General features: G+C 51.0%; 1 protein-coding gene across 4 annotated transcripts in view; it reads left to right on the top strand.

Moving 5' to 3' along the window:
* MAU2 (MAU2 sister chromatid cohesion factor) overlaps positions 1–17,627 on the top strand; it is a 37,437-nt gene that overhangs the window by 289 nt on the left and 19,521 nt on the right. For 3 of the 4 annotated variants that reach the window (XR_002912383.3, XM_009253030.4, XM_002828963.6), the window contains exons 2-5: positions 14,103–14,120; positions 14,507–14,572; positions 15,555–15,650; positions 17,231–17,325. Coding sequence is in view for 3 of the 4 variants with exons in the window: in XM_009253030.4 (XP_009251305.1) it covers positions 14,103–14,120; positions 14,507–14,572; positions 15,555–15,650; positions 17,231–17,325 (275 nt within the window). In the remaining variant the exon portion in view is untranslated. Of the gene's footprint in view, positions 1–178; positions 516–14,102; positions 14,121–14,506; positions 14,573–15,554; positions 15,651–17,230; positions 17,326–17,627 lie in introns of those variants that run through there. The other variant, XM_054538765.2, reaches the window with a different exon arrangement.

Below are 17,627 nucleotides of genomic sequence, written 5' to 3' on the forward strand. Positions count from 1 at the left end.
GGGCCGCGAGGGAGGAGTCGCGGGCTCCTTGCAAGATCTGGGCTGACGGGTCGCGACCGCGGCGGGCGGGGGCCGCTCCTCGGCGACCTGGGGGCGCGACCTCCGTCAAAGCCGCAGGACCCCCACCTGCCTCTGCCGGACCCCAAAGCCACCAGCCTCTCAGGGGACACGAAGGCCTCGCCCCCCACGCCTTATTTCCCGTTTCTGGTGACAGGGCTCCAGGAGCCCCGTCACCGTACTCTGAAAGTTGTCTGTTATTGGGAGCAACAGGATCCGCAAATCGTCTGGTTTTCAGGAGGATCCCACCTGTTGGTGGCGATGGGGACATCACAGGGTCCTGAAGCTACTAGCTCCTCCTGGTTCAGCTTCCGGAGCATCAGCCCCAAACGCTTCCACCTGAAGTGACTTGGGGTAGGGGTTGGCGGAGGCGAGACCCCTGGCATTCCCCCGGGAATCTGAAGTCTGGTCTCTCAGGAACCTGGAAGGGCATGCTTCTCCTTGGACACGGAAGTTTGGTAATCGTGGTTTCTGGAGGGTCTTGTGTCCCCATCAATAATGCCTGGTGTCGTACGAGGGAAGCTGAGACCCAGAGTCTGGAGTTGGTCATTTGAGGCCTATGAGGAGGAGAAACAGGGTTTCTGGATTCCAGGCCCCGCTGTTCAGTTTCAGTATTAGGGGATTTCGCAGCTCCAGCTTTTTCTCCATCCACTGGTGACTTCTGCCATCTATTAGTCCATCTTCTTCCGTCCGAGTGAGTCCCTCCCCTGACCCAACTTGATTTGTGTCATCTTGGTGCCTCAAGGAATGCGGGAGAGTGGCTGTCATTCTGCCCTTTAATAAACTTTTTTTTTTTTTTTTTTTTGAGATGGAGTCTTGCTTTGTCACCTAGGCTGGAGTGCAGTGGTGCCATCTTGGCTCACTTCAAGTTCCGCCTCCCGGGTTCACGCCATTCTCCTGCCTCAGCCTCCCGAGTAGCTGAGACTACAGGCACCCGCCACCACGCCCGCCTAATTTTTTGTATTTTTTAGTAGAGATGGGGTTTCACCGTGTTAGCCAGGATGGTCTCGATCTCTTGACCTCATGATCCGCCCACCTCAGCCTCCCAAAGTGCTGGGATTACAGGCTTGAGCCACCATGCCCGGCCCCTTTAATAAACTTTCTAGGGCCAGGCTCAGTGGCTTATGCCTGTAATCCCAGAATTTTGGGAGCCGGAGGCGGGCAGATCACTAGACCCCAGGAGTTTGAGACCAGCCTGGGCAACATAGTGAGACCCCATCTCTACAAAAAATACAAAAACTAGCTGGGCATGGTGACGCGGGCCTGTAGTCCCATCTACTCCAGAGGCTGAGGTGGGAGGATCAGCTAAGCCCAGGGAGGTCGTGGCTGCAGTGAGCAGTGATCACGCCACTTCACTCCAGCCCTGGTGACAGTGAAACCCTGTCTCAGAAAAAAAAGATAATAATAAGGAAAAAATAATAAAATTTCAGGCTGTGGAGTCGTTTTTTTCTCACAGCAGCGCTGTGATCCTGTCAGACCCCTGCCTCCCTTTTGCCTTTTACCCAGCTCTGTCCTGCTTGAATAGAGAATTATTGAAAAGAATCAACTCAGATTTTAAAAACTCATTAATCTGAGGTAAATCCAAGCCCACTCTCAGCTAGTAACAAGTTGCCTTGAGGAATAGATCAAATCTTTGTTTCGCAGACTGAAAAGTTGGAAGGAGACTTTATTTTATTTTATTTATTTGTTTATTTTGAGGGGGAGTTTCGCTCTTGTTGCTGGGGCTGTAGTGCAATGGCAGGATCTCAGCCCACTGCAACCTCCGTCTCCCGGGTTCAAGTGATTCTCCTGCCTCAGCCTCCTGAGTAGCTGGGACTACAGGTGTGTGCCACCACACCCAGCTAATTTTTGTATTTTTAGTAGAGACAGGGGTTCACAATATTGGCCAGGCTGGTCTTGAACTCCTGACCTTGTGATCCACTCCCCTCGGCCTCCCAAAGTGCTGAGATTACAGGCGTGAGCCACTGCGCCCAGCCCCAGATAATTTTTTTCTTTTTTTTTTGAGATGGAGTCTCGCTGTGTCACCAGGCTGGAGTGCAGTGGCATGGTCTTGGCTCACTGCAACTTCCGTCTCGTGGGTTCAAGCAATTCTCTTGTCTCACCCTCCCGAGTAGCTGGGATTACAGGCGTGCACCACCTCATCTGGCTAATTTTTGTATTTTTAGTAGAGACAGGGTTTCACCATTTGGTCAGGCTGGTTTCGAACTCCTGACCTCAAGTGATCCGCCCGTCTTGTCCTCCCAAAGTGCTAGGATTACAGGTGTGTGTCACCACATCTGGCCAGTTTTATTTATTTATTTATTTATTTATTTGTTTGTTTATTTATTTATTTTGAGACAGGGTCTCGCTCCATCACCCAGGCTGGGGTGCACTGGCGTGATCTCAGCTCACTGCAGCCTTGACTTCCTGGGCTCAAGCAGTCCTCCCATCTCAGCCTCCTGAGTAGTTGGGACCACAGGTACGCACCACCACACCCAGCTGATTTTTGTGTTTTTTTGTAAAGACAAGATCTTGAACTCCTGAGCTCAAGCTATCCACCTGCCTCAGCCTCCCAAAGTGCTGGAACTACAGGCTTGAGCCATTGTGCCCAGTGTGGAAGGCAACTTTAGTCCTCACTTCATCAACTGCCTTGTTTCAAAAGGGAGGCATTATGGGCCCAGAGAGGTAAAGTGATTTGCCCAAGGCTGCACAAGTTATTGACAAAACTGGGCTCAAACTCCAGCTCAATGATAACCAGGTTACATGCCAAAATGATACATCATTATTGTTTTGGTGAAGTTTTTTTTTTCTTTGATTCGTTCAACAGATATTTGTTCAGCTCGTGCAGGATGCCAAGCCCTATTTTTGGTGCTGGGGGATCAGCAATGGCTAAAACAGTTTCTGCCCACGTAAGCGTAGGTTTTCGTGAGGAAGACAAATGATAAGCCTATAGTAAGAGGTTAGGCAGTGATGGAAGAACCTTGAGAACTGAACCAGGGAGAAGGGATGGAGTTGACTTGGAGCTATTTTTGGCAGAGGTAGTGAGAGAGTCTCTATTTGTGGGAGTGACATTTCAGCAGAGGCCTGAATGGGTGGGGCAGGGAGCCTGGAGAACCACTCAGGGGGTCAGGTTGATGGTAAGGAATGCCTAAGCTGTCGGGGACTAGCAGATGGTATCAGGGTCTCTCCAGGGTCATGATGAGGCTGAGATCAAATGAGGCACCAGACTTTATTGACTGGGAGGGGTCTGGTGGCCCAGCATCTCCAGTGGATGTGCTGGTTCTAAAACTCTCCTTTCTCTCCATGAACAACTCTCACCACCTGCCTTCCCTTGTCTTCCAGGGCTGTTCAGCCTGTTTCTGGCAGTGGCTAATAGTCACTGTGTGTACCGTCGTATTTCGCCCACTCAGCCCTGTCTAGGAGAAGCAGTCATGCTGCAAATTGCTCGCTTTACCGCTTGGCTTTTGGACCCATAATTTAAACCCTTCTCCTTGCGAAGTGCCTTTGCTCTGTCAAATGGAACTTTGAATCTTGAAGGGTCTTCCGCTGAGCCACATGGTTCCCTCTGTAGCTCATACCAACTTTATGCCTGGAAATCCCGTTCTTTTTGTCAGTCGCATCCCAACTGAAAATTTTTCCAGCATTTAGTTAAAGTGATGTTTTCTATACTGTTTTCCTTCCACCAACGTTTGTGACTTCTTTTTACGTTACAACATAAGTGTGCTTTCTTTCATCTTCATTCTTTATTAATTGTGCATTTTTTCCCAATCAGGGAGCTATCAACTTTTATTCTTTCCTTCCCCAGAGCTACTTAATAGAGAATCATATGTTCTCTGCTTAGAGGTGGTTTACTGGTTTCTACTTCTGAAAAGCAAATGGCTGAAGAGATTCCAGTATCTTCTCGGAGAGCTAACCCAGTGTAACAGTATTTTGCAATATTTTGTGACTTTTCTCCTTGCTCATTCTCTCTGGTGTTCTTTTTATTTTTATTGTTACTTTTATTTTATTTATTTATTTATTTTTTGAGATGTAGTCTTGCTCTGTCGCCTAGGCTCTGGAGTGCAATGGCGCAATCTTGGCTCACTGCAACCTCTGCCTCCCGGGTTCAAGCGAGTCTCCTGCCTCAGCCTCCCAAGCAGCTGGGATTACAGGCGCCTATCACCACGCCCAGCTAATTTTTGTATTTTTAGTAAAGACGGGGTTTCACCATGTTGGTCAGGCTGGCCTCGAACTCCTGACATCAGGTGATCCACCCGCCTTGGCCTCCCAAAATGCTGGGATTACAGGTGTGAGCCACCACACCCAGCCTATTTTATTTTTCATTTTTTTGAGAAGGAGTTTCGCTCCTATTACCCAGGCTGGAGTGCAGTGGTGCGATTTCAGCTCACTGCATACTCCACCTCCTGGGTTCAAACAATTCTCCTACCACAACCTCCTGAGTAGCTAGGATTACAGGCATGTGCCACCATGTCCGGCTAATTTTGTATTTTTAGTAGAAACAAGGTTTCATCATGTTAGTCAGGCTGCTCTTGAACTCCTGACCTCAGGTGATCTGCCTGCCTCAGCCTCCCAAAGTGCTGGGATTACAGGCATGAGCCACGGCGCCCAGCCTTATTTTTATTTTTTTGAGACAGAGTCTCGCTCTGTCACCCAGGCTAGAGTATAGTTGGTGCAGCCTCAGCTCACTGCAACCTCCACCACCCAGGTTCAAGCGATTCTTGTGCCTCAGCCTCTGAAGCAGCTGGGATTACAGGCATGAGCCACCATGGCCAGCTAATTTTTTGGATTTTCGATAGAGACGGTTTCACCATGTTGGCCAGGCTGGTCTCAAAGTGACCTGAAGTGATCCACCCTCTTTGGCCTCCCAAAGTGCCGGGATTACAGGCATGCCACCACACCTGGCATCTCTCTGCTCTTCTTCACTGAACTAATTATCTCTAACATAACTGCTTAGCTAAAACCTATTATTGGCCCCTGAACTCAGTGCTACATCCAGCTTTCCTATTGTTTTCGCTGTCTTTTGCTTTCTCTCTAAGAGACCCCAGCCTCCTTGGTCATCACATTTTTATTTAAGGTTTATTTCTCTTTTATCTGCTTCTGTCAGTTTCTAATGGTCTCCTCAACTGCATTTTTTTTTTTTTTTTTTTTTTTTTGAGACAGAGTCTCACTTTGTTGCCCAGGCTGGAGTGCAATGGCGCAATCTCAAATCATTGTAACCTCCACCCTCCGGGTTCAAGCGATCCTCCCACCTCAGCCTCCTGAGTAGCTGGGACTATAGGTGTGTGTCACCACGCCTGGCCCTCAACTGCATTTTAAGTCGTCTAGAAAGATATATAACATACTTACTCGTCTGCTTCATCAAGTCAACTAACTTTGAAAGAATCATCCATTAAATGTCCCCATCAGACCAGGTGTGGTGGCTCACACCTGCAATCCCAAGACTTTGTGAGGCCAAAGTGGGCAGATTGCTTAAGCCCAGGAGTTCAAGACCAGCCTGGGCAACATAGCAAAACCCTGTCTCTACCAGAAAAATATATATATATGTACAAAAATTAACCAGGCATGGTGGCACATGTCTCTGGTCCCAGCTACTCAGGAGGCTAAGGCAAGACAATTCTTGAGCCAGGAAGTTGAGGCTACAATGAGCTGTGATCGTGCCACTGTGCTCCACCCTGGACAACAGACCGAGACCCTGTCTCAAAACTTTAAAAAAAGAATCCCCATCAGAGTCAAAGAGGGTATGTCTTCCTTTCCTCAGCAACTTTTTAAAAATTTGATTGTATTTATATTTTCTATAGAGCTAGGGTCTCACTATGTTGCCCAGGCTGGTCTTAAACTCCGGGCCTCAAGCAATCATCTGCCTTGGCCTCCGAAAGTGCTGGGATTACAGATGTGAGCCACCACACACAGCCGCCCCAGCAGCTCTTTTTTTATTTTAATTTTTTTTTTAGATGGACTCTCACTCTGTTGCCCAGGCTGGAGTGCAGTGGCGCAATCTCAGCTCATTAAAACCTCTGCCTCTCAGGTTCAGACTATTCTCCTGCCTCAGCCTCCCGAGCAGCTAGGATTACAGGTGCCTGCCACCATGCCAGGCTAATTTTTTCTACTTTTCTTTCTTTATTTATTTATTTTGAGACAGAGTCTCGCTCTGTCGCCCAGGCTGGAGTGCAATGGCGCGATCTCGGCTCACTGCAAGCTCCACCTCCTGGGTTCATGCCATTCTCCTGCCTCAGCCTCCTGAGTAGCTGGAACTACAGGCGCCCGCCACCACGCCCGGCTAATTTTTTATATTTTTAGTAGAGACGAGTTTCACCGTGTTAGCCAGGATGGTCTTAATCTCCTGACCTCGTGATCCGCCCGCCTGGACCTGCCAAAGTGCTGGGATTACAGGCGTGAGCCACTGCGCCCGACCTCTACTTTTATTAGAGATGAGGTTTCACTATGTTGGCCATGCTGGTCTCGAACTCCTCAGCAGCTTTTTTGGGGTCACAGTAGTTGGTGTCTCGGTGACTCTTTCCTCCGTAGGGCCTCAGAACACCTGCCAGCTGCCTTGTTCCCTGGGTCTGCTCAGCAGATCCTGGAGCTGTTACAGTGCATGGCAGGACACTTTACCTGAAAGCCTTCCTTCTCTGAGTATGGTTTTGGCAGTGATGTGGGTGTGCTTTGGCTGCTCTGGGACTCCCCTAAGTAAATAGTTGATGACTATAAGCATTGTGAATTTACTTAGAAATTTCTTGGCTAGAGAATTTGCAGTGACCAACCTGGGCACTACCCTGTCTCTACAAAAAATTTGAAAATTAGTGGGCCCGTGATGGCTCACATCTGTAGTCCTAGCTACTTGGGAAGCTGAGGCGTGAGGATCACTTGAGCCCAGGAGGTCGAGGCATCAGTGAGCCATGTTCCTGCCACTGCAGTCCAGTCTGGGTGACAGAGAGAGACCCTGTCTCAAAAAAAAAAAAGAATTTGCAATGCCATTTCCGCAGATTCTGACAGGTTGTGTTCTTCTGTATTTTGCTTTCCTCTTGTTCTCTCTCTTCTTGCTGTACACCCATCCCTGTAAGTTTTCAGTCTTCTCTTCTCCTCTCTTCCAGGCCCTATGGCTTTTGTCTTATTTTCCCACCTGTCTTTTAAGCAGACAGATCCATCTTGGTCATTTGGACATCTACTGTTGAATCAAGAGAATGTACCTGCATATCCGTTTCCCCCTTAACTTTTTTTTTTTTTTTTTTTTGAGACAGAGTCTCACTCTGTCGCCCAGGTTGGAGTGCAGTGGCGTGATCTCAGCTCACTGCAAGCTCCGTCTCCTGGGTTCATGCCATTCTCCTGCCTCAGCCTCCCAAGTAGCTGGGACTGCAGGCACCCGCCACCATGCCTGGCTGATTTTTTGTAATTTTAGTAGAGACGGGGTTTCACCATGTTAGCCAGGATGGTTTCGATCTCCTGACCTCGTAATCCACCCGCCTCGGCCTCCCAAAGTGCTGGGATTACAGGCATGAGCCACCGCGCCCAGCCTCCCCTTTAGCTTTCTTACTTTTGATCACAGTCCCTTTTATCCTTTGGCCTGGGAAGTGCACCATCGTTCTTAGGTTTTCCTGGTTTGAAAGCCACCCAAGACTAAATGCCACCTCTCTGGAAGAACTTACTATTTTCTATAATCCAGGCAGTCATTCTTTGAACAGTGGTGTTTTCTGACTGCGTATGGCATGCATGCTTTCTCTGGAGTTGAACAGGGCTGCTTTTTAATGGCGGTTTTGCTCATATGACTTAGAAAGCAGCTCCAGACTGTGCTGGTCAGATACTTAATTCTGCATCCAGGTTTAGCCTGAGCATCTATGGTTCACTTTCTCAGCAAGTGATTAAATGCTTCCTTTTCTCTTAAGACCCAACAGGGCTAGGTTCTGAGCCTCTCTTCATCAGGCCCAGCATGAGCAGTTCTTTCATTCTTCAGGATCACAACTGTGTCCTGCTAAATTCCGTGTCCCATCTGCAGGGAGCAGAGGCTTGTGCAGAACTGGCCATTATGCAGTTTCACGAAGTGATCTGTGCTTCCTCCTATTTTTGTTTCTATTTCCTTCCCTCTCACTCTTGAGTCACCTCTGACTTCAGGATGTGAAATCTGTTTAGGAAACATCACCTCACGGTTCTACCAGCTGGTCCCTTCCTCTCCCACCCCAGTTCTTCTACTTCCTGATTGCCAGTTACTGTAGCATCATTGGCACCTTCTACATGCCAGGCCCTGCATTGGTGCTTCACAGAGCAAGGTCTCCCTGGATCCTCAACAAATTAACAGGGTAAGGCCCACCTCAGACTCACCTGTGATAACACCCAGCCACTGCAGGAGAATGTGCTTAGCCACAGTCACACAGCAGCAAGAGGCCAGGGAAGCTGCTAAATGCTGTGCTTCCATCCCAGAGGTGTTGCAAGCAATAGGGTAGTTTTAAAAAAAATGATTTTGGGCCAGGCGTGGTGGCTCATGCCTGTTATCCTAGCACTTTGGGAGGCTAAGGCGGGAGGATCACTTGATCCCAGGAGTTTGAGACCAGCCTGGGCAACATAGCAAGACCCTGTCTCTTAAAAAAAAAAAAAATTAAAAAATTAGCCACACATGCCTATAGTCCCAGCTGCTTGGGAGGCTGAAGCAGGAGGAGTGCTTGAGCCTGAGAGTTCAAGGTTACAGTGAGCCATGATTGCACCACCGCATTCCAGCCTGGGTGACAAAAACCCTGTCTTTTTAATTTTTTTATTTTTTTCATTTTTTATTTTTTTATTTTTTTGAGATAAAGTCTCACTCTGTCACCCAGGCTGGAGTGCAGTGGCGCGATCTCAGCTCCCTGCCACTTCCGCCTTCTGGGCTCATGTGGTTCTTTTGCCTCAGCTTCCAGAGTAGCTGATGTGACAGGCACACACCACCATGCCCAGCTAATTTTTGTATATTTTGTAGAGATGGGGTTTTGCCATGTTGCCCAGGTTGGTCTCAAACTCCTGAGCTCAAGCAGTCCACCTGTCTTGGCCTCCCAAAGTGCCGGGATTACAGGCGTGAGCCACTGCTCCCAGCCAACCCTGTCTCTTATAAAAACAAAACAACAACAGGCCAGGCATGGTGGCTCATGCCTGTAATCCCAGCACTTTGGGAGGCTGAGGCGGTAGTATCTTCTTACAGTGAGGATCCTCCTTACAGTGAGGAGCACTGCACTCCGCCTAGGTGACAGAGGGAGACCATGTCTAAAAACTACAACCAAAAAAAAACCTTTTTTTTAAAAGTTACTTTGGTTTTAAGGAATAAGAAGCCTTGAAACACTCAGCCCTGGACTGAATCCTCCAGGCACCAGAGCTGTGCTGGTCTGGACCCTTCCACCCCACTTGAAACCTGTTGGCCCTGTTGCAACCCTCTCTTGCTTTCCCTGAGAACCCTAAGGTGACCCCAGGGGCTGCTGATGGAGACAGTCACCTCCTTGCCCTGCTCCCTGCAGCCTCTCACTTTGGCTGCTTTGCCATCATAAGGAAGGAAACATAAAAGCTACTTTTTAGCATTACAAAGTTAAAAAAACAAAACAAAAAAAACACCCGGGCGCGGTGGCTTACGCCTGTAATCCTAGCACTTTGGGAGGCCGAGGCAGGCGGATCACAAGGTCAGGAGACCGAGACCATCCTGGCTAACATGGTGAAACCCCGTCTCTACTGAAAATACAAAAAAAATTAGCCAGGCTTGGTGGCGGGCGCCTGTAGTCCCAGCTACTCAGGAGGCTGAGGCAGGAGAATGGCGTGAACCTGGGAGGTGGAGCTTGCAGTAAGCCGAGATCGCGCCACTGCACTCCAGCCTGGGCGACAGAGCGAAACTCCGTCTCAAAAAAAATAATAATAATCACGTAGATGAGGTAGCAACCTTGGGTAAGGCATTCTGCATCCTTTATTTGTGAGATGGATATATTTTTCTGATTTCCAAATATATGCTACAAGTCACAGAGGGCTAGGTGAGGTGGCTCACAACTATAATCCCAGTGCTTTGGAAGGCTGAGATGGGACGATCACTTGAGCCCAGGAGTTCAAGACCAGCCTGTGCAGCATAGCAAGACCTTCCCTGTCTCTACAAAAAAAAAAAGTCTAACAAAGATAGAAAAGTGAAGTCATTTAGTAGGTGTCAGATTGATGGCCCTAGGGAATTGACTGGCTCACCCTGACACCAGGCCCATCCTGCCCTTCAGGAATGTGTGTCCTCATGCAGAGAGATCCAGGTGTCACTGATGTCCCAGTGAAGAAGCAGTGGCATTTAAAGACAGGGAGAAATCCCATGCCATTTAGGGCTTTGTGTCTGAAAGGCATACGCCTCCATTCTGTGGCCATTTGCACTTACACAGAAGCCCTCACTTTCCTTTAATGAACTCTACTCGTTATCCAAGTGGATAAAGCCATCGTTCGTTCAGCAGATGTTTCCCGAGCACCTACTGGATGTCAGCCTGCTGCAGGCATTGCAGCCACAACTTTAAAGTCAAACATCATGGGGCTTTTTTTCTTAAGAGTCAGGGTCTTGCCCTGTTGCCCAGGCTGTAGTGCAACAGCACGATCATAGCTCACTGCAGCCCCAAACTCCTGGGCTCAAGTGATCCTCCCACCTCAGCCTCCCAAGTAACTGGCATCACAGCATGCACCACCATGCCTGGCTGATTTTTGTTTTGTTTTGTTTTTTTTTTTTTAAGAGAGAGAGACAGGGTCTCGCTATGTTGCCCAGGCCGGTCACAAAAAGAGGGGCTTTATCTAATGTCCTCTGTTTGTAAAGTGGGTGATAAAGATACATGGGAAACGGATGTTAAAAACCACTAGGATGTAATTTCTCCAGTGCCTTAGAGCGTTGCTAACTCACAGTGGATCCACACCTTGAACCCAATCCTCTGGCTCCCAGTTAGCGCTCCTGACACCCACTGACGCTAGTGGACAAGGCCTTCCACAAGAGAAGGCTTATATTTGGAGCCTTTAGGCACATTACTTCCCAGCTCACCAGTGCTCACTGAGAGCCTCCCCTTCCTCAGGGGAGATGGGATCCTCTCTGTCTAGCCCACCCGTGGACAGACGGAGCTGGCAGAGAGGCGAGTCCGTTAGCAGCAGGCATATCTGGCTTGTAAAGAAGAGATGTCTTGGCCAGCCACTGTGGCTCACGCCTATAATCCCAGCACTTTGGGAGGCTAAGGCGAGCAGATCACCTGAGATCAGGAGTTTGAGACCAGCGTGACCAACATAGAGAAACCCCGTCTCTACTGAAAATACAAAAATTAGCCAGGCATGGTGGCGCATGCCTGTAATCCCAGCTACTTGGGAGGCTGAGGCAGGAGAATCACTTGAACCTGGGAAGCAGAGGTTGTGGTGAGCTGAGATCATCCCATTGCACTCCAGCCTGGGCAACAAGAGCGAAACTCCATCTCAAAAAAAAAAAAAGAAGAAGAGATGTCCATGGGGTCAGGAGAAATGAGGTCCAGTCCAACTGTGTGCTGAATAGATTGATGTTAGCCACATCATGGCCCCAAACGGAGAAGGGACACAAAACTGTTGCTGGCCAAGCACGATGTCCAACGCCTGTAATCCCAGCACCTTTGAAGGCCAAGACAGGAGAATTACTCAAGCCTAGGAACTTGAGGCCGGTCTGGGCAGCGTAGCCAGACCCCATCTCTACAAAAAATAAAAAAAATTAGCCAGACGCGGTGGTGCGCACCAGTAGTCCCGGCTACACAGGAGGCTGAGGTGGGAGGATCACTTGAGCCCAGGAGGTCAAGGCTGCAGTGAGCTCTGATCGTACTGCTGCACTCCAGCCTGGACAACACAGTGAGACTGTGTCTCAAAAAAAAAGAAAAGCTGTTGCTATGAGGAGACATTGTTAGATCCACACAGGCCTGAGCTCAGTGGCATAGGCCAAAGCTTTGTAGAAGGGGGTGCAGTATTCTGAGGCATGAAGTGACTGGACATGTCCTCTTGAAGTCTACCCGCCACAGACGTGCACGTGTGGGCTGTCGTCAGCTCTGGGGAGAGCATCCCATCGCCACAGACTGGAAAAGAAAGCTTCTCCGCCCAAAGGGAGGTGGGGGAATTCACCTGTTGACTGGTTGCCTTGCTTACCTCTGCTGGGATGCAGTGACAGAAATGGGGCCAGCTTTGTCACAGGTGCCAGGCTTAGCTGCAGGTGCCAGGTTTGCACCTTGCTTACCCAGGCTGGGGCTGCTGCTTATGCGTGGCGGTGCTCTCTGTCTACTCTGGACTATGTCTGAAGAGCTCCCCCTTGTCAGCCCCATGGTGCCCAAATCAGAACCACCAAATCTCAGGGTTCAGGGAGACCTCAGCCCAGCTCTAGTACGGCTCCTCTGTCGCAGTCCCCTCTCTCCTGTGTGATTGGGCATCCCTTCCAGTTGGTGGCCTTCCAGAGCTTCTCGTGTTGGACCCGGCTTCTCAGTGGGATGCAGCAGCTTCTGTGGAAAAAAGCCCCCAACTTCTGCTCCTCTGTTACATCACACACATTGCCACTGTCCCCACACACAGCCTCTGGCTGAGGAGCCTCACCTCTGGGGCCACACTTCTGACGGCAGGTGCTGGCCCCACCACTCTGAGGATCCCAAGCCCCTCCTGTCCCTGCCACAAGAGGGGACCACAGGAGGCAGACGCTTGGGCTGGCAGAGGGCCTGTGGTCTGGGCTCCTGCATGTGAGTGCGTGTGTGTCAGGGGCTCAGGCTCTCTCCCGCAGCTGTCCTCCTGGTCCCCTGTGTCTTGGCAGTAGGTGCTCTCGATGCAGCTCTGTGCTTTCCCAGTGCCTGTGACGTTCCCAGCTGCTGCTCACCCTTGCTCTAGAGATCTCCAGCCCCAAGGCTGCCCCCAGCCGTGGATCTCCAGGCCTCACAGGCTCCTCTGCGCTCGCTTCGTGAATACTCTCTGCTGCATCCAGGATGGTCTGAAAACTCCCATCTGGGCAGGTGCTTTCGTTTTCCACCCCTGACTGAGTCAGCCTCCAGGGGTGACACCAGGGCATTCTGACCCTCAGCTAGGAGTGGCCGCTGTTGCCGCATGAGTGGCAGAGACCATCGGGCTTCAGCCTCACCTCCCTGGCCCTCTGTGCCTTTTTTATGGGCTCTTCAGTGCCTGGAGCACCTCCTGCTCCCCCTTTTCCTGGAGAACTGGCCCCTCATTTCCCATACTTTGCCACACATGCTGCCCTGCCCCATGCGGTCCTCCCACAGAGTGCGATGAGTTAGGGTCTCCTGCTGTGCTCCGGATCCACCTTCCAGCAACCACCAAGGCTCTTGTCAGGCGCAGGTTGCTCTGAATGTGTGTGGCACATGTGGGTCACCGGGGACAGCATTAGGCTCGTGTGCTTGGGACCCTGGGTGGTCTGATGGGCTGTGGTCAGTGGCCTGGACTAGCCTGGGAACCTATTGGAACATGGAACTTTAGGGCACAGTGGTCCCTGAGTTGGAGCCTGTTGTCTGAACTGCCTTCCTGGTGTGCGTCTTCAGTGCCATCCCGCAGTTCTGCCTGTGTCGGCCTTTCCTGGAGCCCCCTCCCTCCCCTCTGAGAGACTGGCTTTGCTTATAGCCAAGCATCTTTCAAATGCCTCTTGCTCAGAAGGACTGACCTTGCCCCCCAAGACCCATTCTCCAGTTGAAACTGATTTCTCGTGTTATGCTTGGCTGAACGTCCTTCCTCTCTGCCTGACCTCTGACTGCCAGCACTACTTCCGTGTGACACATGGGGGCCTTGCTGGGGCCAGGTCACCTCTGAGCTCTGTTCCTTTCTGAAGCAGCTCCCACCCATGGGCCTGTGGGGTCTGACTCCAAGTGCCAGCCCCTCCTCTGATGTCAGAAGGGCATGTCCCCTCCTGCCTAGGCACCCACTGGGGCTCTATAGCTTCCATTCCCCTGGCTGGATTGGAGGGGAGTAAGCCCACCCTCTCAGGCCAAGCAGGCCACCTTCTTGTTACCTGGATACCTGGCAGCCTCTGTTCTCAGGACAACCTGTGGAAACCCCAAAGCGAGCCAGTAACCAGGTGCCAGGTATTTGCCTGAGAATTAATCTTTGTTTTCTTTCTCTTTCAGTGGTTGATATCACAGCAAGTATCCTTTCTGTGTTGGTATGATTCCCTTTAAGGAATTCTCCACTTAAGTAAAAAGAATGTATCAAAGCTTGAATCCCACCTCCCGACATGTCCTGCGAGTTGAGGCTCTGCCCACAGAGCACCTGGAGCGTCCCCCACCTGGCCCTCTGCTGCCCTTGGGCACTGTGCTCCTCTTTGTGCTTCTCTTCGTACCTTGCATCCAGCTCCAAGCCCTGCCCTGCAGCAAGCTCAAGGTTCACTGGGGGAACAGGAAAACTTGGAATTTCAGGGCAGGCAGGGACATGTGTGCCCTGCAGACCTTGGTAGGGTAGGAACCCCAAGCTGTGGCCCTTTTGAACGGACCTTTTTTGCAGTGTCTGTACTTCCTTAACTGGACATCACTAGATCCCGCAGTTCGAAGATGTTAAATTTGAAGCAGCAAGTCTGTTGTCTGAATTGTACTGTCAAGAGGTAAGAACATATTAAGGTTTCTGAAAGCAAAGTGTCTCTCCGTGTCGCTAAGACATGACAGCACATTGGTAAATTGGGGCTCTGGGAGTTGGAATCCCTCCAGCTTTTTTTGGTTTTTTTGGTCGGGGTGGGAGGAGAGGGTCTCACTCTGTCACCCAGGCTGGAGTGCATGGCACAATCACGGCTCACCGCAGCCTTAAACTCCTGAGCTCAAGTGATCCTCCCACCTCAGCCTCCCGAGCAGCCGGGACTATAGGCGTGCACCACCATGCCTAGCTAATTTTTTTATTTGTTGTAGAGATGATCTCGCCCAGGCTGGCCTCAAGCAATCCTGCCTTGACTTCCCAAAGTGCCAAAATTATATGCAGGAACCACTGTGCCCAGCCCGGTGGCTTTTAACACTCAGATTACTTTCCTGCCTCTTATGCCCCAGCCCCAGGGCTTTGGTGGGTAGCCACCTGCTAAGGAGGGCTGGCAGCTTCCTTTTCTACATAAGACTGTTGGAAAGATCAGCCTGTTCCTCACCTGACAAGTCTGTACAGTTTCCCTTCTTAATCTGGTTCCTAATTTCAATTGTAGCTGAAATTTGCCTTCCTCCCACCTCAGAATGATGATGGGTAAGGTGGCATTGGCGGCAGGGAATGTGTGTACTTCACACCCCGATGCCTCTCTCTGGTCTGAGAACATAAAAGATGGGAACTGGCATCTGATTTGACTGTTTAGAATTTTGAACTGAAACTACTTTCAGTCCAGTTGAATGAGAAGTTATTTTAAGAGTGATGCAGAAACTTCCCAGCCAGTGAGTCCAATAAAATATCTTTTTTTGCTTTTAATAAAGTAAATTGGCAACCCCAAAAAATCCTTTGGTAAGCATGAACAGGAACTGCCTTCTGGCACCACAGCTGCTGCTAAGGAATCCAGCTTGATTGCCGCCTTGTTTTTTTTTTTTCTTACGTTCCCAAACGTGACTATTTCCTTTCAGAATTCCGTCGATGCAGCAAAGCCGCTGCTGCGGAAGGCAATCCAGATCTCACAGCAGACCCCATATTGGCACTGCCGCCTGCTCTTCCAGCTCGCTGTGAGTACCGCGGCCCGGGCACGAGGGTGCCTGGCAGGGACCATGACCCTGGGGCACACCTGCCCCGTTTGCAAAGAACAGCAGTGTCCACGATGTGCACACCCCCTCGGGCTGGCACACGGAGTGGGTGGGGACATGGGAACATTTCCTTAACCTGTGCACAAGCCCCTTCTAGCCTCCGTCCTTGACAGCATCTCCAGCTTGAGGCTGGCTCTCAGCAACGCCCAGGTGTGATTGGTGGGAGTGTGGGGCTTCCCCGGGGCCGACATTGACAGCGGGCCTGCTGCTTGTTGGGTGTCTTTGGGTTCCCCTCCCTCCCAGCCATTCTCATCTCATCTTTGGCCCGCACTCATTGAAATCCCAGGAACATTTCCTGCCAGAGACCCGCTGTGGGTTTTTTTTAGGAGCTCCACTGAGACTCCAAGGGGCTGCCTATCAGGCCACAAATGTCCATGTCAAGTGTTGTTTCCCACATGGGGCCCCTCATGTTGGGGGCTGCTGGGGCATACCCTCATCCTGGGATCCACACAGTTCCTCCTCATGCTCCATTTGGCCCCCCCAGATATAGGTGATGCCCTGGTCTCTGAGCTCCACAGTGCTGGGTTGTTGGGGGACTCTGAACTCGGCCTTCCCGGCTGCAGTGGAGGGGCCGGCAGGCTCCACCATGTGGGGCACCTCTCCTGTCCTGGGCTCCACCCATACTTCTGCACTGGGGACCCTCAGGCAGGTGGCCGGCCCCCAGCCTCTCTCTTCCATGACCCAGCCTGCCCTCCGGGCCACCACTTAGCCACCTCCCATGACACCCATGCAGTATGTGGACCCTGGGTTGGGAGTTCCTCCAGCTGAGTCCCTCACCCCAGGAGGGTCTGGCTGAGAAAAGTACCCACAGGGAAGAGCTCCCCCAGCAGCCAGGAGTTCCTGAGGCCCTCCTCCCCCAGGCCTGATGAGAAGCCGCATACACACGCTGTGTCCTTACATTTCCCCATGCACACTTGTGCCCATTAGCAGACAAAGGAGCAGGCCAGGCCGTGAGTCACCTCCCCCGGGCCACAGAGTTGGCAGGCACCATGTGCATGCACACCCAAGGGCCGAGCTCTCCACCACGGCCCCACAGGTATTGCCTTGCGGGGTCAAGCCAGGCATGTGCCTCCCTTTCAGCCTGTTCAGGCTTTGACACTTGCCTCTGAGGGAGTCCCTCCTTGTCGGCCCTGGAATACATTAGAGACACCCCACTAAAGACAGACCCCACAAAGCACTCAGAACATCCTTAGGTGCTCACACAGCCTTGTGGGTCTGTGCCGTGAGCCTTGGCTGCTGGTTCTATGCTCCGTTAAGTTTAGACAGTATCCACTGCAGGCACCATTCAGTTTAGATGACATATATACCACAGGCCAACTGGAGCTTTGTACCCAAAGCAATTAGCGTTGATGAGATAATTTGGTTAATTTAGCTCAAAACTGACACAGGCAGTTTCGTTGACGTGGGGAGGTTTGGTTGAGTTTGCTAACAAAGCACGAAGGCCAGGTACCGTAAAACTGATGGGTTTGGCAGCAAAGGTCACTGCTCTCTCTCCTTTTTAGCAACTGCACACGCTTGAGAAGGACCTGGTGTCGGCCTGTGACCTCCTGGGTGTGGGGGCCGAGTACGCCCGGGTGGTGGGATCTGAGTACACACGGTAGGCACCCACTCCCCTCCTTCCCTCCTGCTCTGTTAACAGAAGGGGCTTGGCCGTCTTGGTCCAGGACAAATAACAGAAATGGCATTTCAGGCCAAGTACAGTGGCTCACAGTATATTCCCAGCACTTTGGAAGGCCAAGGTAGGAGGATCACTTGAGCCCAGGAGTTCAAGACCAGCCTGGGGAACATAGTGAAACCCCATCTCCACAAAAAATACAAAAATTGGGTCCGGGCACAGTGGCTTACGCCTGTAATCCCAGCACTTTGAGAGGCTAACGTGGGAGGATCACGAGGTCAAGA

This window comes from Pongo abelii, chromosome 20 (assembly GCF_028885655.2).
Source record: "Pongo abelii isolate AG06213 chromosome 20, NHGRI_mPonAbe1-v2.0_pri, whole genome shotgun sequence".
Classification (NCBI taxonomy): domain Eukaryota; kingdom Metazoa; phylum Chordata; class Mammalia; order Primates; family Hominidae; genus Pongo; species Pongo abelii.